The sequence below is a fragment of the Euprymna scolopes genome, chromosome 35, assembly GCF_053919585.1.
Source record: "Euprymna scolopes isolate OS-2025 chromosome 35, ASM5391958v1, whole genome shotgun sequence".
Lineage (NCBI taxonomy): Eukaryota > Metazoa > Mollusca > Cephalopoda > Sepiida > Sepiolidae > Euprymna > Euprymna scolopes.
This window is the reverse complement of record NC_136516.1, coordinates 69,784,908-69,808,363: the sequence shown is the minus strand read 5'-3', so window position 1 is coordinate 69,808,363 and position 23,456 is coordinate 69,784,908. Positions and strand designations below refer to the sequence as shown.

At 31.6% G+C, this 23,456-nt stretch overlaps 1 protein-coding gene across 6 annotated transcripts in view; it reads left to right on the top strand.

Annotated features, from left to right (window-relative positions):
* LOC145259910 (sodium/calcium exchanger 2-like) overlaps positions 1-23,456 on the top strand; it is a 323,080-nt gene that overhangs the window by 227,562 nt on the left and 72,062 nt on the right. For 2 of the 6 annotated variants that reach the window (XM_080117843.1, XM_080117842.1), the window contains exons 3-5: positions 7,674-8,100; positions 11,465-11,482; positions 21,827-21,841. In XM_080117843.1, coding sequence (XP_079973969.1) covers positions 7,674-8,100; positions 11,465-11,482; positions 21,827-21,841 — 460 coding nt within the window. The remainder of the gene's footprint in view (positions 1-7,673; positions 8,101-11,464; positions 11,483-21,826; positions 21,842-23,456) is intronic. The other 4 variants (XM_080117847.1, XM_080117846.1, XM_080117844.1 and 1 more) reach the window with 3 other exon arrangements.

Genomic DNA, 23,456 nt, shown 5'->3' with positions numbered 1-23,456 from the left:
CTGCCGGCGGTGGAGGTAGGCACTCCAAGCTACAGTTATTTTCGACAGGTGCGGTTTTCTTCAACACATCTGACTCCCTACTTCTCTTTTACCCCCACTCTCTTTTAGCCATGTGACATTACGTCTACTTCTGAGATACAGGAGGTCGAGCTGACATCTAGGTATACATTAAGCTGACTCCGACTGAGCCCTGTTTCCTGTTATTCTCAACTAACAAAAAGTGTACTTGCATGAGACCAGGGATATTTTGCTTAAATGTAAATTATAGTATGATATAAAAATGATTGCAGCCTATTTTTTTCTTTTTTTTCTTGGTTGGTTTATTGTTTTTGTTTTATGGCATATCAACCCTTTTCAGGTTATTTAATGCCGAATCCAAACATTTTGAAGAAAGATTTTTTAATAGAATATATTTGTTGTTTTCAAGTCGGTTTCTATTTAACCCATAGTTGGGACCTTAACAGGTACTACCACTCCGGGTCAGAGTGGACCTGGGAGCAATGGCAATTAAAGGGTGACTCCACACTCCCCAAATCCCACAAGCTGGGGCCTCACCACTGGATATAGTTTAAGGTCATATCCAGGACCTTTCTTTTTCTTTCTTCAATGCTTGACTGATTTGTTTGAAAAGTACACCATTCTTCATCAATTTTGGATGAAATGGCTACTTTAGTATTTACAAATGCGCTCCATTAATTCAGATAATTTTGATTATTCCAACTACTGTGCTCATATTACATATTATTCTTACACCGTTTCAGCCATTGTAACTTCCAACTTTCTTTAGTGCATCTTGTCCAGCTCATGATTCTGTACAGAATTTAGAATGGAATCTTTTATCTAATTCATGAAGGTAGCTTACTCTCGTTCTGTCAGTCATGAACGGTACAAATCTTAAATAATTCATAATTGTATTCTTAACATTGCTTGTACTGAGTTTTAACCCTTCAACCCCCAAAAGGCTGTCATTTCGAATTAGTTATTACTTTTCTCTGTGGCGCGATGGTCCTTGCGGTTGAAAAGTTGGGAACAATAATTTGAATGCATGATGTTTTTTTTTCGATGAGGATTGATAATTATTTATATTTTTTTATTGTTAAGACTATTGTTCTCATCTGGATTGTTTTTCTCACAACGTTTTGGCCGATGCAACCTCCGATCGTCTTCTGGGACAATCACATTAGATGTTTTTCTGTGAATTGTGAAAAATGATTATTTTTTTTTCGACAAACATAGTCGTTAGAAATTCCAAACACAAATAGCGCCAAGTTTTTTTGTTTTTTTTTAATTTGGGTCTGTTCTGATTTGGTGCTTTTTGTGTTTTTATTTTCTAACGACTATGTTCGTTAAAAAAAAAAAAAGAAAACAAACATTTTTCCCCATTCACGAATAACATCCAGTGTGAATGCACCTGAAGATGGTCGGAGGTTACATCGGTCGAAACGTTGTGAAAAAAAACAATCAAGATGAGAACAATAGTCTGAACAATCCAAATAATACAAAAAACAATACTTTGAACAATACATATTTACTATCCTCATCCTCTCAGCATCAAAGCGGACAGAGCATCAGCCATTGTTGAGATGGTTTGTTCCATGTTGACTGAGGTATGATCTCTGGTCCTGTGAAATTCTAAGGCTTTGCATTTTCACCCCTTGAGAATGGGTTAGTTTTATGCTAATCACCTGAGACGCCCTCATTGGAGAATTCTGACAAGACTGCCCAGCATTTCTTTTGCAAGTCAGTTTTTACTCTAGGGCGTTGGCTCTTTAAATTCCACTTTCCGACTCTTGTGTCACATCATCCTGCCGTGAGAGGAAGATAAACAGCATCTCAAAAATTCCAAAACGTAATCTCTCAGCTGATCTTAGAAAATCTCAAATAATTTGGTTTGAGACCAAAGAATATTTATGGAAGAAAAGAAAAAGTTATATTTTTTCATTGCTTAAGTGGGAGGAATTTTCCGAGGAAAAATTGAAATTTGGTTGGTATGAAAAAAGATAAAGGATGTCTGCTCTTCTATGTGTAAGATAAGGTGTTGTTTTCGAGGGGTGGGGAGTATGTATAAACGAGTGTTCATAACAGCTTACTTGTATATATGATGTATTTGTTGACATGTATATATATTTGATCGTCTAAATATGAATGTGCCTATTGATCGTCTAGTGATTGTTTAAACAGGATATTTAACAATTCTAACATTAAAGGACAAATAACAGTCTGGGGTTTTACATTGGCCAAAGGGAAAACATACCTTCTCCATCTTTGGTCTTGATTTGACGGATCCTCGGAAAAACTGCTAATGAATATTCATACAATTCGAAGTCATGCTGGTATTTACAGCAGCTTTATTTACAGCAGCTTTATTTACCAAATATTTCCCCCATTGGAAAGCTGCAACGCTAGTCCTAGACTTTTACTATTTACATTTTTCCCTACTCGGAGCCATTACTGCCCATGAATGTCTGACTACATCTGCTCTCTCTGATTCCCAACACTTGACTAACTGATGCATGTCTTTCAAGCTTTCTCATTACGTCATTAACTCCATGTGACCAAAAACATAACTCAAATGATCTACCTTTGTCACATGTTTTGTTAAGTTCTAACATCCTTTTCTATTAAACATTTTAACATAAATAATTTTATCTGTTTATTTCTCTATAATAACATTATTTCTGAGATTGTATTTTTACAAATATTAATAATGATCCTAAACAATCGTCGACCAGCACACTTTTCGGCATTGCCTAACCAATATCTCACAAAGGCATCTCATAGGCTTTAACTCAATATACTATTTTTAATTATGAGAAAATAATATTTATATGAAAATATAGAAAACCATACATGAATTCTTTTCTTGTAAATATCGAAACGATTATTACATAGTTCCTTAGCGAAAAAATTAGCGAATGAAATTTTCTGGGTCTATGTCACTACATTTTTGATTTTCACGAATCATATACAAACATACAAAGCTGTCTACTTCTTATGGACACTAGCTCTCTCTTTCTTTCTCTCTCACTTCATCTTTCTCTCTCTCTCTCTCTCTCTATATATATATATATATATATATATATATATATATATATATATATACACACACACAGTAGAACAACCCCAGGATACGATTTTTTCCGGTTACGATGTGAAATACAATGTTTTTCTGGTCCCTAATTATGGTATTTACCTCGCTTTATGGTGTTATTTATGTTATTTAATTATATACATGTGTATTATATATTGTACTGTATTTTGCTACGAATTTTTAATACCGTATCTCGGGGTTTTACTATATATATATATATATATATATATATATATATATATATTTTACTATAATTATTTTTTTAATGTGTATAGCTTTCGGGAATCATCAGTGCAGGGTTTCATGATTACCGCTGGTCGGGAGATTCGAATTAAGCCATCTCTGACTCCGTTAGCAAGGAACAAACCTACATAGCCAACGTTAACTGTGAGACATACTGTTGAAATTTAAACATTTATTTTTAAATGTCAAGACGGTGATAGTGATCTAATGATTATGACATCATGATCTGTGCGTGCAAGCTTACGTGATCGACTTTTAACTTCAACTTATATACATATATATAAGTGACCTTGTCTGTCTGTTGGTCTGTGTGGGGAAACGGTTTCTACCAAACTCCTCTGTCAATTTTTGGTCTACAGACTTGAAACTTAATATGTAAGGGATTTGGCTATGTGGAACAAATTTCATTTGATTTTCAGTCAGTAAAAATAGCTATTAAGGGGTCAAAATTGAAACAAATATTGAACTTAGCAGGTGTAAGTCGACTAAACGTGTTACTTCTACATATGTGCAAATATACATTTATACAATAAAGTCAATTAATTTTCAAAGTTCTGATATCCATCTGTTGTTAGCTCAAACGGTAATAAATAAAGCTCAAGAGTTATGTTTTGGTTTCAAAATAATAGAGTATTGGCCCTATAATATGAAATCTGTATGAATTAAAATATCATATTTAAGCATATTTTACGAGTGGGCAATATATATATATATATATATATATATATATATATATATATATATATATACATATACTAGTAGATTGCCCGGTCATGAAATATGCATAAATATTATATTTTGATTCATGCAGATTTCTTATTAATTATTATAGAGCCAATTCTGTATTGATTATTATCCAATATATATATAGTTATCATTTCCAGAGTTCTAAAAAAAATATGTCTTTGATACCATGCACTAGAATCAAAACAAGAACGTTTAGCGGTCCAACTTTAGTTGTCATTTATCTCATCAGCATTGCTATCATCCGAGCTACCGACAAATGGATACAAAAGGTTGAAAATTAACCGACTTTGGACCTATGAATGTTTAATGTTGTGCATGCTCAAAGGTAAAAGCAGGAATAATGTTTTATTCGACTTACCTTGCCAAGGTCAACTGTTTTGTTTTTGATTTTGATTCCTTAGCAGCAATTTTTTTTGGTTAAAAACAAAATCGAAAGTGTGCTATAGATCCAGAGACCCTATATATCAAATTTCAACTCTGTAGACCAAATATTCAGATAGGAGTTTTATAGAAACTTTTTGCACCCACCAATAAAGTCATATATATACACACACAAAAAAACACAAATTTAAAGGAGTATATATATATATATATATATATATATATATATATATATATATATATATACTCCTTTAAATTTGGTTTTTGTGTATTGATATTCATATTAAAAAAAAGGTTTTCTATTTATTTAGTTATTTATTTGCTTCCCCATTGAGCAAATCAGGCACAAGGCCGTTTTTTAATGTGGAGAGTGAGGGGAGGGGACCAGTTCTCCCAAGAGGAAACTGGATAGTGACAATTGGTATGAAGGGTTTCCCCTACATTGACCAAAACTGATTGCTCAAGAGCAATGGTCTGATATGTGGGGTTGCCCCCACATATAATTTTGATTGCAGTATCCGCCGGAACAGATACTACACTTTGATAACAGGAGAAAAAAGGCGAACCTTTTTTCTGTTTATTTATTTTAAAAAATACAACTTTGTTATATATGGGCCGTGGAATTGCATTCACCTGCAAAAGATCTAGCTAATTTGCATATTCTTTTAAACATTCATTTTAACTAATTCCCTATTAGATTTTCGGTTTTCTTATGGGATGACCATCTTTAGTTAACTGCTACGTGTAATTATATTCATGCAGATGTTCTACATGATTTATACTTGTGTAATATTTAGTAAAAAGGTTATAGTAAACACAAACCTCTTTCTATATATTTATGTATGCGTATATATATTTGTATAAAAAAATTTTCCTACCTAACTTCTCTGTCATTTTTTGGTCTACAGACATGAAACTTAATATAAAGGGTATTCGAATCCATATGACACTTTATATTTGGGTTTTAGCCGGGAAAATCGGTGCAAAAGTGTGACACTTAAAGAAATGGAATTTGCCAGGTGAAGGTCAAATGACAGCATTACGAATATGCATGCGTAACGTAATAGCTATTGGTTCATATTTTAATTTTTAGCCTTGCAGCAAACATGTCTTCATAGCTCAGGCATTAACGTCAAAGAAAAAAGTGAATTGTAAGCTAAACGTTTTGGTTTCGATTCTTGGTGGTGGAGCATGAGCCACTTTTTTTAAAAAACTTTTTAGGTTCTTTTGTTGTAATAGATTTTAACAAATATTTTTTCTGTATTTCTTCTAAATTTATTTTTTTAAATATGAATTTACTTTTAGATTTTTATCAACAGTTGATTTCCATTTACAAAAGCAACAAACATTAAAAAAAAATTTGGAAACGGAAACAAAGAAAACACTTTTATTGGTTAATCAAAAGAAAACAATTTTCATTGGAAGAATCAAAGGAAAAGACAAACAGTAAAAATGCAATATTATTAGAACGCAATGTTTTGATATTTTAATGCTGTTTTTTCCCCCCAACAGAAAAGCTGTTTTCTTTTAATTAGCCATAAAAATAACGTTTTCTTCATTTTCTTTTTAAAACAAATAAATTAAAATCTTCGCTCTTTTTGGAAATAAAAATCATTTGTTGAAAAAAAGTTTTTTTTAATAAGTTGAGATAAGTTACTTCCCTTGATATCACAATTTGTCACCCTAAAGTAAAAAAAAAAAGGTCCTTGTTTATATCGACATTTTTGGCACTTCTTTATATAACAATCTCTCGTGCAAGTCCAGAATGCAAGCCAATTTAAAAAAAAAAATGCAAAAAATTCTTTAAGTACTTGTTATGAAACAAAACTGTCATATTCCAAAAATTATGTAAACTGATGGAGTAGTTTTTATTATATAGAAATGTCTACAATGTTTAGTGATTAATACTATATCAAAGCCATTACAAATCTGATTTTGAGCTCTTATTTCTTGAGATGTTGTTAAGGGGTAATAATCTTTATTAAATATGACACAACGACCCCACTTCCTCATAAAATTAGATTTCCTTAGTTAAAAAAAACAAAAAAACTACTTAATTTATGCGATTTTGGAATAGGGTCTGTTCGTTCTGTGATGGGTATGTACATCATAAAAGATTTTCTGTAATTTTTGTTTTTCAATTAGGTTGAACTCTGGATTTGCACCCAATCTCCAGTAATTGCCGTAAATAATATTTTAATTCTATGTTATTATTGTGTATAAAGTTAATATTTAAAGTTTTCTGGAAACAGGATTTTCAAATTTTAAGAATTTGAGTTTGTGGTGAGTGTGCAGTATAGCTAACAACAAAAAAAAATAATATATTTTTTAATTTGTCTTCATATGTAAATGAAGAAAACATTTTATTGGCCAGTTAAAGGAAAACAACTTTTATATTGGAAGAAACAAAAACAATCCATTTTTCCTGTAACTAGCAATATGAAAAGTTTTCATTATCATTTCAAAATAAATAAATTTTATTATATTTTGTAAATAAAAATTAGTTGTTTAAAAAGTTTGGTCAAGATCAAAGTGTAGTATCTGTTCTTCAGATGCTGCACTTCATTTTCTTGTTCTCTTTCGGTGGAGGAGAAATCCTTCACGACTGAGACAATTTTTATTTTTGTACCTTTTCTCCGCGTTAAAAAACGACCCTGGTGTCTAACTCTGTCCCGTGGGGAGGCATAGTAAATAGGTACAATAAATTTGTGAAAAAAGTTTAAAAAATAAGTTCATGCAAGTCATCTTCCTTTCTTTCTGGTAAAAGCATAGATGTTAAAGGTCGCGGTCAAAGAAATATTGATTTATATTATTACTAATAAATGAGGAATCGTTTAGGATTAAAATTCAAGTTTAATTTTTAGATAAACATGATACCAGGTCAAATTCGGCGTTTCAAATTTTGTTTTGAATTGGGTTATTAACATAATGTTGACACATTTCAAGCATGCTTTTCTCAATTTTACGTGCATAATACCAACTGGATTTTAAATGGAAACGATTCCTCATTTAGAAATATATCACAAAGAACAACAACATAAAACCATTTTTAATGCCTATACAGAATATTTCTTGCATTCCTTTCTAACCGTGACTTTTAACATTTACCAGTAAAATAAATTGTGATAAGTTATCTCTTTTGTTATCTTACAGTAAAAGAATGTCACTTAAAAATTCTGCCTTGTTTCTAAAACTCTTAGTTTCTTTTCAGGTTTGGAATGACACGGTGGCCAATTTGAGTTTACTGGCTCTTGGCACCAGTGCTCCAGAGATTCTTCTCTCCATTATTGAAATTTTGGGTAACAATTTCTGTGCCGGAGCCTTGGGGCCGTCCACCATCGTCGGATCAGCCGCTTTTAACTTGTTTGTCATCTCGGCTATCTGCATCATGTCCATCCCAAAGGATGATGAGAGGCGTATCAAAAGTATGCGTGTATTTGGCATCACATCCTTCTTTTGCATTTTTGCTTATGTCTGGTTGAGTATTGTCCTCTTGGCCGTCTCTCCAAACGTAGTGGAATTGTGGGAAGCAATTGTCACCTTCTTGTTCTTTCCGATGCTTATTCTCATTGCGTTTTTGGTGGACAAAAAATGCTGCATGGAGAAAACAAAAACTGATATATTTGAAATTCAAATGGGTAAGTGAAAATAGGCATTTCCTTTTAATTTTTATTATTTTTCTGCATTTTTTTCTGTTTTTGTTTTTTTCTTTCTCTTTTTTTTTGTTGCTTTTCCTTTTTCTTTCTTTTCTTTCTTTTTTCTTTTCTCTTTTTCTTTCTTGTCTTATTTTCTCTTTTTTTCTTTTCCTTTTCCTTTTTTTTTCTTTTTCTTTTCCTTTTTTCTTTTATTCTGTCTCTTTATTCTTTATTCTTTTCTTTATTCTCTTTTTTCTTGTTCTTAACATTTGTCAATGTAATTTTAGATTTTTAAAAATCTTTCTGTTCATGACATTTTATCAATGAACCTGCTCTACAATTTTCAGAAAGAACATTGCTATTCTTCCAATAAGAATAGAGAAACAAATTATTTGCTTGTATAACTTTCAATGCTCTTCATCTATGCATGTCTCTAAATATTTTTGAATAATAATTAAATTAACATTATTTAGACAGATTTCATATTACAAATATCTGTGAAACTTTCAAGGATAGTTTTATAAATTTCATAGAAATATGACATTTTCTGAAGAAATTATGTTAGGACTCCTAAATGATAGGCCTCCTTGTTTCTCTACAAACAATGGATACCCTATGAATGGGTGCCTGCATAAGAAGTTTATAGTAAAGCATAGTTTGCACAATCTCCAACATCACCTCTCCTGATGCAACATTCTTTAAATCCAATGGCAATGAGAAATCAAGACGACCAAAACCGATGCTGGGATAAGCATATAAGTGTATTATTTCAGTTTTCCTTTACTTTTTCTCAGTCTAGCTGCTCTACCAAGGCTTTAGTGTTCAGTTTACCCTACTATTTTAGTCATGGCTGAAAAGAAGAGAGATAGATACCTTTTCTAAGATAGATACCTTTTCTAAGATAGATACCTTTTCTTTTACAGGGAGTAACTTTTATGGTAACTTCCAAATTTCAAAATTATGGGAACTGGTATCTTGAAGTGATCACTCTTTTAAATGATTAATGATATATTTTATATATAGACATACATTATACAGACTGGCTCACTTAAAAGTAGCCCGATTTGTCAGCCATGATATTTTGTGTCATATGTTGAAATACGGTGTTTTCCGATCAAGGATTTTTTTTTTATTTGTTTCATTCATTTAGTGACTTGTAGAAGTTTGATGATATTTGGGTGCCAACTCTTCGATTGTATGCTCCAAAGACTTGAGTGTTGAATATTAGGTCTGGTGTACCAAAAATGACAGGTGGCAGGAATAAAACTTACTTGACACCGACATGAACCTGGCTGCAAGAAACAAAACATAGCTGATTGATATGGAAACAAAACTCTTTGAAAAAAATTATGTTGTGATTGATGAAGAAAATCTGTAAAGGGAATACCTTGTTAAATAAACGCCCTATGGGCATAGCTACATTGTCAGTGAACGCAAAATCACATAATGAGTGGTTACAAGTATATATGTAGGCATCCAAAATCGTTATATTAACTAGCCCAAATTGAGATCAGGAAATTTGATTGACTAATTCAGTTTGTTTGTAGTCATAGGCAATAAGGATATATTATATTGTTATACGTCGTTGTTTTGAGCACAACAGAAATGCAACACAAATATTCCCCTTTCAAACGTTGAGATAAGCAATTCCTTTGAAAAAATACAATAGTAATATGTTTTACGATATTAGCGTGTATAAGCTACTCTAGTATAATCTCGTCACCCTAATCTTGACTACTACAAAGTCTTTTTCTTTGTTCCTTCGTGTACTTTTTTTTTACATGGGGGTCATCACTTATCAAGGCCCGAAGGCCACTCAGGGATAAGGGTTATTGCGTATACAGTAATCAATGAGATAATATTGTAGTAATCATTAGTATTGGGGGTTTTGATAGGGTGTCTTACTTAAGGGGCCGGTTTGTCAGGAGTTTGTTTATGTTGGACTTGAAGACGTCCAAGTTGTAGTCAGGTGGGAAACAGGCAAGCGGCAGAGAGTTCCACTGGCGTGCAGTTCTAAGAAAGAAGCTTTGCTCATGGAATCTACGTTTGGATTTAGGCACAGATAGAGAGTGGGGAAAAAGAACCACATGTAAATTCCAAGAACTTCACATTGTGAAACACATTGCCACAATAATGCTTTCCTGTAGACTTCAACATAGTCGTCTTCAAATCTAATGTCAACAAATACTTGCAGAGACCTCCTCTAAAGTAATCTAATTTTGTTCATTCTATATTTTCGATTCTCTTATTGTACTATTCATCAATTCAACTTTATCCGTACTATTCATCAATTCAATTTTATCCTTAAGTGGCTTTAGGTCTTGATAAGTGTCAACTCATTAGCATAAAAGTATTTTAAAGTAAGGATCACGCCTTCAACTGTCACTTAGAACTGATTGTAACCAACGCTTTTAACCATTGTACCATGTGCAAAGATGCATTCAAATTGGGATACATTTAATCATATTGAAACTAACTTCTTTTCTCATAATATTTCTCAATACTAGGGCTTATACTTGAGTAATTGGGGTGTACGATCAAGGAGTTGGTTCCAGGCATCATCGAACCACTGCAAGCCACTGGGCATGGGTCCATGTGGACAATTCTGGTATGAATTTTGGAAGCCTGAAATCTAACCTTGTCTAAATGTGTATGATTGAAAAGTAAATCTACAGTAATAACTGTAGATTTACTTTTTAAAACCAAATTTCTGTGTAAGCACATATTTACCCAAACGACTTCCTGATTTGAAAGTGAACCACAGTAAACGGTGTATTCTAATTTGAATACCACAACAAAAATATAGGTCAGTACATAGGAATAACTGAAAACTGATTATTTCCATTGAAATAAGTTCATTTACAAAAAACTTATTTTGTTACAGATATAATATTTTTAGAATAAATTAAATATGTTTATTTACAGAAATAATTAATAATGAAAGTAATTTTAACAATATTTCTAAATATAATAAATTAGAATAATTTAAATAAATGGTAAAGAAAATGAATTAACTTTTACTTAACGTTGTCCAAAACTATGAAAAGAAATGAAAAAGATTTTTTTTTTTAAATTACTATTTTATCATAATCTAGATTGAACATCAGTGACTGGCTTGAACGTAACACAGGAAGTCTTCAGATTAGGCTACAAAGTTTAGTGTGGGCCATTTTCTAAAACAGGAAGTCGATTGTCTGAGTAAATATGCGCTTACACCCAAATTTCTGTTTGCTCTTATTTATTCTGCATTTTATTATGACTGACTTCTTTGCTGACCGCATCTTCCAGTTCGTTTCTGGTTTTTGCTTATTCTACGAAACTTCTGCTTTATTAACAAAAAAAATGGTTTTCTTTTTATGTAAAACAGAGAGCCAAAAACCTCAAGGTAAGATTGCTCAATGCCCTTTGCCAAAATCTCAAATCTTCTTTTTTCAAAAAATATTGAATTTGTGTGTTTCGTATTTCTATTTTCCCCCTGGATCCTTTTAACTAAACTTGTTTTACTTTTTTACCTACGCCCATTGTAAATGAAATCGCATGTAAATGTGGTAAACATGATTTGAAACATTATACAGAATTCTTTACTTTTAATTTTTCTCGGGATTGGGTACCTATAAACACTACAATAAGTAAATGTTTTCTTTATTTATGTTTTTGCAAACGTTAAATATCTCCATTTCCTTTTTTCTACATTTTTTCTTCTCCGAATCTTTTTTTCTTCCATATAAAAAAAACGTTCCAGCTGTTTTACTTAACTATTTTAGTCATAAGAGCGATAAATACCTTTTCTAGGGTTATAAAACAGCATACATTTATTTCTGATGAGTTGTCTAGTGGTCTTCTGCTATTCAACGAAACACATGCAAGACATACTTCACAAAAAAATGAATACAGAAATTATGAGTGTGAATTAAATACATCTTCTGGTTTTGGAATGATAACTAATATATATATATATATATATATATATATATATATATATATATATATATAATCTCAGCTTGTGAGTAACTCTGGATGGTGTCTCTTACTTTTCTTTTCCTATCAATGTCGGTGTTCCTCAAGGCTATATTCTAGGTCCAACACTGTTTCTTTTCTATATAAATAACTTGCCAGAGAATATTATTTAAAAAGTTAACATTAATGCTGATGATACTATCCTTTATTCTGGTATTGCTTCTTGCTCATCTTCCTCGGATTAGTTGAAATATACAGCTGATCCCTAGATTTACAAATTGACGTGGATTCAGTTTTGGATTAAGGTAAGAAATGGTTTGTTTTGTTTAATCCTGTTAAGATTCAACTATTGTCTTTCAATCATAGGCGTGTTCCTTTTCTTCCTGATATTTTTATGGATGGCTCTGCGCTCGATGAGAAATTGGTTCTAAAACATCTTGGTCTTTTTTTCTCATCAAATCTTTCTTTGAGTTCATATATTTAATCCATTACTCTTTCTGCTTCTCATAAAATAAGTTCTCTCTATCACCCAAAACATTTTCTCACATCTGATGCTATTCTTTATCTCTGTAAATCTACTATCAGAGTATGGAGTACTGTTGTTATATTTGGAATCTCTGTCGCATTTTAGGGTTCTTGATAAGGTACATATGAATGTCTGTAATTTGATTGGTCCCACGTTTTCTTCTGCTTTGCAACTTCTCTCTCATGGATGTGATACTGCTAGTCTCAGTCTTCTTATTATGGCAAGTGTTTTTCAGAGTTATCGAAGCTTTTCCTTGATTATTCCTTTGTTACAGCTTGTTTGACTCCATCAATTCATTGTTTTAATACCTCATTGTAATACAGCTTCTTATTCCTGTAGTTTCTTTCCAAGAACTACAAGGCTGTGGAACTCTCTTCCTGCTCCCTGTTTTCCTCCTACCTACAACCTTGATTATTTCAACACTAAGGTAAATAGGTATCTATCTTTGCAATAATCATATTTTATTCTCATTAGCTCCTTACATGAAATGGATTTATGCCTTGTCTTGTGCGATTGCCATGAAAATAAAATATACATATGTGTTTGTATTGTTGTTTCCTAGATATTAATCCAATAAAACTCTAGTGCTTATAAAATAGTGTTCAATAACAAGTAGATCTGTATTATAGTATACAATGTTTTTTATTTATACGAACATTAATGGCTACATATGTGCATACATGTCTCAGCCATGATCTCTTTCGAAATCCAACCTCCTTAAGACTTTAATATCAAATCGAACTAAAGTGAATAAAAAATTTCCTCCCTTTTTTATCCCTTCCTTTTCCTAATAACCCAAAAGATTTGCAGAATAATGTTTCGTTTTGCTTTAGCATTAGTTGATATTAAAGATTTAAGGAAGCTGGATTTTGAAAGAGATTGCAACTGAAACATGTATGCACATATGTAGCCAATAATGTTTATACATATAAAGAAATTTATACTATATATATGTCAATATATTTGTTCTCTCTAGAAAGAAAGACTGGAGAATCTACATAAAACCTGAGTATATTCATGTGTAAACATTTTCTGGGGAAGTTAATAAAAGTGGCCCCGAATCTCTATGTGCTTCATTAAAGCTACACGACAGAAACCTCCTAAAAAATTCGAAATGGAAACGCTGAGTGTGCTTCAAGGGGAATAAAGACTATAAGTTTTCAAAAATTTACATGCAAAAATAAGAATAAACAATCGATTAGTGGATTTCTGCTATTCAACGAAACACATGTAAGACATACTTCACAAAAAAAAAAAAAATGAATACAAAAATTATGAGTGTGAATTAAATACATCTTCTGGTTTTGAAATAAATGTATTCGCCATAGATATATGAGAGGTTTTAAATAGACAATTATTTGGAATTTGTATATGATTGCAAAGACAAAAATAGAATTTCATCATTTTTATGATTTTTTTTAACATGTCAATTAAGAAAAAACGTAATCTATCAATCATTTTATTAATTGGCTGAAGTACAAATTTAAAACAAGAATATTTAGACCTGGACGATAAGTTGATTATAATCTGTTCCCCTTGAGATTTGAGATGAAGGCATCATGAATTTTTTTAAAATTAAAATTACATTTTATTTTGGCTCAGTTCTTACTAACATTCCCAATGCATCTATAATTTAATGTTGTTCCGTTTTATCTGAAATGTTTTTTTTTATTATCTTTTTTATTTTTTGTTTTTGTTTTGTTTTGTTTTTGTCTACACATTTTATTACTGTTGGAAAAAGCACACTTACCAAAAAATGTGAATGAAACGGCACATTAATATACATTTAATATATATTCATTTATTATAGATGAAACTATACGGAAATAAATGTGTTCGCCATAGAGACATGCGAGGTGTCAAATAAGCAATAAATAAGGCCGGTGGTGGCAAGAATAAAGACTTCTGTCTTCTTATTAATTAACCTACTTATCAGATAAGAAGATGATAGTAATTATTCTCCTCTCCTCGTCCCTTGTATTTCTTACCTCTGATATCTCTACGGCTAATTGATTTATAGCTATATAATATCACCCATAATAAATAATATATAAACCCAATCCTTGAGCTTGATCAACGTTGGTTATTTGGACTGCAAATACGTGAACACTTGAAGACTGTCACCCTGCACAATGTTTTTTTTTTTTTTATGTTACATGCTTTTCAAGTATTCAAGTGTTTTTTCGTTGCTTCTTTATTTCTTCGTATAATGTAATTTTTAGACGTTCTTTACATTAGATTTCGTAAGTAAAGACTAGATTTGCTATTAGTGAGTCCTGTGGTAATATAGATATCAGCTCAAGGGGAAGTGGTCTATTCTCATCACATCGATTTCATCTACTTCCTCTTTTTTTCTCTCTTTACTAAAAGGTTTTGTTAAAAAACAATGACAATACAAAATAAGAGTAATCTATCTAATAGAAGTGAACATACCTGTGTCTATCTCGTTTCAATAATTGCGTATGCAAATTTAATTCTTATGAGTAAAGCAGTGGAGGCTTAATCTTAATAATTGCTAATAAAAAATGATTTATTTCAGAAGAAATTTAAGTTTATAGAAGGAAGAATAAGGTGTGACAGATAGACTCAAACTGACGCAACTTACGATATAATGGTGGAGCCAACGATGCAGTTTCATTTTTATTGATCCATTTCATGCACATATGTTTTCTTTTTATTAATAGAATATTTTACATGTAGGATGTTCTTGCTTGTGGCAGGCGGTCAGTTGGTGTATCCATGATGCTATATTTCGGGATGTCTTCCCTTCATCGCACTTTTAAAATACAAAAAATAAATTCTCTTATTTTCTGGTTTGTGACTAAAATAGCAGTTAATCTAAGAATAGAAAGAAGTTTTATTTACAGATTCAGAAGGAGCAGGTTAGTTTGTTTTTTAAGGGAAACTTACTGTACATGTAAAAAAAAATTTTTTTGTAAAACTTTACTTGAATTTTAACTTAAATTTAACACGCATATTTGTTTTAGTTTTTACGGTAAAATTTACAAATGGGCGTGGTCTGTTCTCATCCCATCATTTACAAATGAGCGTGGTCTGTTCTCATCATATCGATAAAAATAAGAAATCAGTTAGTATTTATATAAACACACATGTTGAAATATGTTTGATATTGATAGGATAACGGCTTAATATTTTCTAATTGATAAAAAAAATAATAATACATAACTAAAAGTATTCAAATGTTCCCACCTCTAATAAATAAGTTTAAAAAATATATATATAAAATAGTAATAATTTAAACTGAAATAAATATCAATTTCTCCCTTGCTGCATTCCTGCTATTATCTGTCTGCGAGCCTTATGCCTTCAGAGGGCAGCCGCTTTAGCCCTCAAATTCCAAACTAACACTAATTGTTTGTGAGAGTTGTGTGGCTGCTGAAATTATATTTAAGGTTTACTTTCTACTATTTGAGGACTGAAAGGATGTATTTGTTCCCTACACAGATAAACATTATCTCATTATTTTTGTTGTTAGAGTGTCTATAGTTGGTAGTGTAATATTGATGTATATAGACTGAATAAGAAAAAGATTTGATTTGAACTGATTGTTAAAGTTTTATATTACCACAGGACTAGTTTTTTTATATATAAAAATAGTTGATTTATTAGTTTGTATTTATCAAATACAAAATAATTTGGGTATTTTCACAATTATCGTACATGTATGAAAACTTTTTGAAAATTTTACTTTATATCAAATTATCAAATTTATAAAAACAATTATTTAAAAAATCTGATATGTTAACAAAACAGTTTTTTTTTAGTTTATTCATGAACTTTAAATGTTAACTTGGTGTTGTAATTGCTAGAACATGCTATTTTATTTTTATTTTGTGAATTTTAAAATTACAAGTTTTAACTTTTGGTATTGTAAACTTCATATTCGGTATTTGTTTCATGAAATATGGTGTAAAAAAATGATTAATCGAACTAATAAGTTTGTGAAATGTTTACAATCATTTATTGAGTATTGATCTCATAAGAAGCATTTAAAAAAGTAAAATTACAAAAACAATACCAACTGATTTTATGGTTTGAACAACCAATAAAAATGTTTGTCTAAGAATCTGTATATTGAGATATATATATAAATTTATTAAAAGCTTATGATGTTTTTGAAGTTTGTATGCAAACAGAAACATTGGATTGGTTGACAAAAAGAATAGGCAGAGTACACTTTACTAAAGAAGGATTTTTTTTATGATGTCAATATTTTAATTCAAATCTCATTTAAGTCTAAAGGATCTTTTTAACTGATACGTGTTTTGAAAATTTAAAGAAATTGACTGAGCATAATTCCATAGAAAAACATTGCTTACATATTTTTAAAACAGAGTGACATTTATTTATAAAGTGACGCAAAGAAGTGAACATAAAACTTATTCAACATAAATTCAAAGTGAAATGATGAGAATAATAACGGTAGGTATATAATGTGTGTCTTTAAGACATGCTTAACTCTGATCTCAGTAGAAGACTAAATCTGGACAGAATAGGGAAATGTGTGCAGAAGAGTACATTTCGATCATGATCATCATCATGACGGGCTCCTTGCCCGGACCAATGTGTCTCTTCCTGTCCAGAGTTTCCTGTCTTCCATCAGCTGCCTCAGATTTTCAGGATCACAGTTGGCGTCGTGTGCTATTTGCTGGAGGTATGTGGATTTAGGTCATCCTTTGCTTGTGCGCCCATGTCGTAGAGTCCATAGCAATACATCACTCACCAATTCATGCTTGATCCTCAGACAGTGACCGGCAAATCGCAGGCGTCTTTCCCTGATATCCAGCATATTAAAAGCATATGACATTCTAAATGAAGTCATTAATGCTATCATGATGCTATATGAGCACATTCGAGCAATGGTCAGATCGCCAGATGGAAACACTGAATTTTTCAACATCTGCACCGGGGTTCTACAAGGAGATACTCCTGCCCCTTTTCTTTTCATTGTCTGTCTTGACTTTGTACTTCGCACCTCTGAATGAATCCAGAAAAAGGCGTCATCAATCAGCACACATAACTGATGCAGACGATATTGCTTTGTTTGCGAACAACACTGTTGATGTGCAAACACTGTTACATTTCGATGGCATGGCTATATTAAAAGAATGGATGAGAGTTCTTGGCTTAGTATATGTAGAACAGTTGAGGCAACACTTTCAGTTCACAGAGTAAGGCCAAGGAAAACATGGAAGGAAATGATAAGAATAGATTTGAGAGAAAGATGGATATATAAAAATCTGGCCAAATATAGTTTGTAAAAGCCATCCAACGCATACCAGCATGTAAAACGAACATTAAACTCGGTATGATGATTGGTTGACAAAAAAAAAAGGGAATAGGTGGAATACATATTACTAAGACAGTAGTTTTTATGATGTCAATACTTGAGTTCGAATTTCACATGTCTACAGGATTTTTTTTATAAAAACTGGAGGTAATTGTGCATAAAATGGGAGCCTAACTTTCATAGGTCTGATAGTCTGTCAGTTGAGGTATAAAAGTGCAAAATGGATACAATATCTCCGCTACTTCAAAATGGATGCAATATGTAAAAATATGTAAACTTTTTTGTCAATTAATTTTTTATTTTTTATAGCAAATCTTATCCAATAACTATGCTTATTTAAGTTGATATGTTATTTTGTCGTGTGAAATATTCACATTTTAAACTTTTAAACTATTTTTTGTTACACATTCATTTTTTTTTTTTTAGAAACTCTAAAACTGTAAAAAATGTGAAACATTCAATTTTTTTTCATGTCTCTGTAAATAAATAATTTTTTAAAAATATCTAAATAGTTTTACAAAATATATAACATATATATAACTTTTACGTTATAATTGTTTAATGTTATTTTTATTTTCGTCTGTAATCAACGTAATTAGAAACTGGGCGACACCGTGTAGCCCTACTAGTAACTATTAAATTTCAGACAACGAAAATTCAGAAGAGAACTGATCAGATGACCTGTTATTTTTTATTTTATTTATTTATTGTGAGGTTGATTTGTTTTCGAAAACCCATTCATCTCTTATCCTCGAGTTACTTTTAAGAAGAAAACAAGCAGAAATAGTTAACCAAGATTTGTTTTAAAATGAGTCAGTAACCTTCAGACGTGCCAATCTCCAAAGTGCAAAAGTCTGGAAATTTGTGGGTGCTTGACTGCGTAAAAATGTGATTCAGAGAAGAAAAAGAAAGAAAATATTTTTCTCTCTTTCACAAAATTATGTGAGTTTTTTTTTTTTTTTAAATTTTTATCCACGAGAAGCTCTTGTTGTAATATTTTTTATTGATTAATTTTTTAAGTCATGAAATAAACAATTTATTCTTATTAACTTGTGTGTGTGTGTGTGTGTGTGTGTGTGTGTGTGTGTGTGTGTGTGTGTGTGTGTGTGTGTGTGTGTGTGTGTGTAACATACGGTATAATCACGTTGACACACCAGTTCCCGCTGGATCACCGAAGTAACAACGTTGAACCTGGTCAGTACTAAATGGGTGGCCATTGGGGACTTTCAGGTGCCGTATGTGCTCTCCGCTTATCTCGGCATTGTTTCAAATTGTCCTGGTCTTATCCTTGCCACTGGACTCAAACAGTGCTGATTCAGGAGAGGTGTGGTTGAGGATCGCAACCCTTCCTTCACAATCACATGTGCAGTGCAGCTGCCCCTACAGGGAGTATCCTTTGTCTTTCGAGACTGCACGGAGGCATCGATTGATTGATCATGTGTGTGTGTGTGTGTGTGCGCGCATGTGTGGATTTGAAAACATTTTTGATGAAAAATAAACGTAAACAAATCTGGCACATCATACCAGTTGGGGATACGTCCCTGACAATCAGTCCAACGGTGAGTTTGTTGCTGTTGGGCTGAGGTATAGTTCTGTTCAGCTCTAGGAGGTTCACCCTCTAAGGCTTTACCTTCTAATCGCTTGAGGCGCTACCACTGTGGATGCCAACAGGTTTGCTCAGGCATTTTTGTAGAACAGAGTGCGCTAATCAGAGTGAGCTGGCTTTTCAAAACTACACCTAGCCCTGTATCTACCCGCCCCCGAAAAGGAAGTGAATGAAATACCATTAAATTTGATCTGACGTAATCAATTAAGAAAAGTAGTTGACAAAAAAAATTGTCCCCTCACTACATTCTCCTCCCCTCAATCAAAACCAGGAAAGAATGAAGTTTTTTTTTTTTGGGGGGGGGGTCTGGGTTGTATGTTTGAAGCGGAATTAAGATGGGTGTGGGGGTGATGAACGACATAGTTTTCCATCAAACCACAATATTTTCTATATAACTTTGGTTGGGTGTCTTTAGAATCCTACTCTTTTAGTATTGGTTCCATTTAGCTTCACCTGGTGATGCTCGCACAATACAAGAAGCTAACGGACGTAGTGTCTCCACATGTCAGTTGACTGCAACCCCCAAAAAGGAAGGTAGGTATTTTCAAAGTGAAACTTTCCTAATTGCGTTTTTAGTCGATTTGCATGTCACGACTGTCTATTATTGCATGCATGTTGCATTACAATCGAGCCAAGCATGCTACGTCCACGACAAAAAAATTATGCATGTTATCGCATTGTCATTGCCAGACGTATTATGTTAGGAGCACTTGTTTTAATTTAAACTTCATGGTAATTTGAAGTTTTATTTTGCATGTTTTCAAACCGTGACTTGCATGTGTTGTTTTGATTGCTAACAAATTAGCATGCATAAAAAACATGCAGTTATTGCATGTTTGTTTTAATAAATATTTCGTGTACATTAACCATTTATATATATTTTTTTTTAAGATTGTTTTTCTTGAAGGGGAATTTTTTATCTTTATTTTCCAGGTGTTTTTTTTTGTTTTTTTTTTATAAATTTTAATTTATTTAATTCTTTTTTTTTTTTTTTAATATTTTCTTATTTATTTTAATTTATTTGAAATTTTTATATTCTTAAATAATGGGTACTTTTTAAATTTTGATCTTTGGTGTGAGCACGGTGCTAAGGTCCTAATTTTGGATCGTGGAAAGTGGGGAGTCATTCGTTAGGTGCTATTACTCCCTAGAGTGCTAATCTACAAATCAAGTGTATACAAAATATGTTCGGTTTCAGCAATAAAATGACCCAATGACAATTTCTAGGATGCTGCTTACGATTCTAAGCCAGATTGTTATTAATAATTTGCTGATAAACTATTGATAAAAACCTCGTAGATACTGGTTTATTTGAAAAGTTTTATTTTAATAGAACAAAGGCGGAAAACTGAAATGTGTGTGTGTGTGTGTGTGTGTGTGTGTGTGTGTGTGTGTGTGAGACAATTGAACGGAGGTTAATAACATAAAATGTATGTTGACTTTCAGCTGCCTGTATGCCAGTGTCTCCACTCAGCTGCTTGGGTTGGCTGGAACAACGATGTTTCGCGTCTGTTTGAGTTGGTTGTTGGCAGGACAACTTTCTCTGGCAAAAATCACGTGATTTCTCGACTTCCGCTTTTAGAATCTCTTCTTCTTCACTATATAACAGATTTGCATACCATAAAAATACAACCCACAGTTTTTGTTTTTCGGGTATTTTTATTTTCATTTCTTTTCGTCACTGATTTCTCACATTTCCATTTTTTTTTTTTTAATATTTTTTTGTGGTTACAATGTTCACCATTTTGTGATTTTTATTTTATCATTGTCGAAAAGGAGATCATCTGTATACTTTTTATTTTCATTTTTAATCCAATAAAAGAATGGATGATCAAGAATATTTCAGAATTTGATCCATATATTTCTATTGCAGATTTTATATTGTAGCTAAATTATATATATATATATATATATATATATATATATATATATATATATATATATATATATAACCATTTTTCTTTAAAAGTTGAACTAAGATTAGTGATTAAAATGGTATGTACTAAATAGGCATATTATATAAACCGATGATGAAAATGTTGATTTTATAAAATTAATTTCCTGGTGAAAACTATTATATTAATTACGCATGTGTATAGTAGCCAATGAAAAGGAAGCCTTCGGGTCGCTCTTGACAACAGTTAATCACTTTACTTTTTTTAAACAAATTGGTAAATATTTTTTCTTTTCAGCCTTTTCATACTTTAAACAATTGATGTGAACGTATATGGTTGCTTTGATATAATAGAATAAAAGCAAAACTTTGATTCCGCAACTTTGAAAAAAAAATACCATAATGTGTCCCCATCTTTTCCTTTTTACTTAACAGACGAACACTTAGCAGGTAAGAGAAGTCTCTTAGGCTTTATAAATCTTATATTGTGTTGTGGAAGTCATAGTTAGACATCTTTGTAGTTAACTCAATGCATGGTATTTTTTTTTTTTTTTTGCCTCATTAACAATTTCAAAAGTAGAAAAAGTCTTCCTTTTTCTTTGCCCATACTGATTTTACAATAAAAACGTTAAATTGTGTAACTCTGAGTTTAAACATCTATTTGTAAGTATGCAACCATGCAAACACTCTCTCTGCATTTCATATCACCTTTTAAATGTGTTGAGGTATAAAACCTTGCCAATCTTTCACTTCTTATGAATCACTACTAACAAATAATTTGTGTAAAAAATGATGACACAAAAATAATTTTTGGATAAAAACAAACCAACATCACGAAATAAGTTGCATTATTTAGAATACTATTCCTATTTTGTTTGTTAAAGTCACGTTTTGGTAAATGTAACCGCCAAACTTCAAGTGCATTTTTTTTTTTTTACTGGGGAATTTTTTTTTCCAGAATTTCAAACTGAACCCTTTTTACTGGGGTAGATTTTTTACAGAATTTCGAACTGATCTCTTTTTACTGGGGTAGATTTTTTCTACGGATATTTTTACAGAATTTCGAACTGGACTCTTTTTACTGGTATAGATTATTTTTACAGAATTTCGAGCTGACCTCATTTTACTGGGGTAGATTTTTTTTACAGATATTTTTTAAAAATTTCGAACTGAACTCTTTTTACCGGGGTAGATTTTTTTTCTGCAGAATTTTTTACAGATTTTCTAACTGAACTCTTTTTACTGGGTAAATTGTTCTCATTCTACCAACCATGACCGGGTATTATTTTAGTTATTATTTCCGGTAGTAAGGGTTGAGCCTTCAATTAGAAATAATTGTTAACAAATGCTGTTAACCAATTAGTCCATATGTTCCATGGGTAAAATAAAGTGTGTAGTTCGAAATGCTGTATAGATTCCCAAGTTTGACATAAGAATTCTCAAGTTCGACTAGGAGATTCCAAGCTATAAAAAGATGCATCTGAAGAAGGATAGAAATTACATCGATCAAAACGTTGTGAATGTAACAAGATGAGAATAGTAATCTGAATAGTCCAAATATAATTTACATTCATCATCTCAAAATCCCAAAATATAAGAACAAAATAAGATAAGAATAAACAAAACACCCAGCAACAATGAATGGGGTATAAAACCGATATTGTGTCCGTATCCAACCAAACGAAATAATTTTGACGGAAACATTTTATTTAGACAATCATTAAAACTACTAAATAGGGCTGTGACAATAGAATATTCTTTTTATTGTTTTGACTCTTAAGTATATATCTGTTAATATATCTTATATGTTTTTATGTAGACTGATGTTGTTCTCCGCTGATTACCTGTGTCTAACTGTATCGGATATGTACTCGAGAGTCAGAAGAATGAAATGAATATGCTGTTGTCACAGACCTACTCATAAAACAAAATCTTTAAGATAAAACTAGAAGGCCTATTCAACATTTCTCTGTAATTAATGAGTACAGAGTTCTGAATCATATAATCATTTATTTTTTCAAATTCTTTAATTTTCAATTTTTAAGATTATAGGCACAAACCAGTT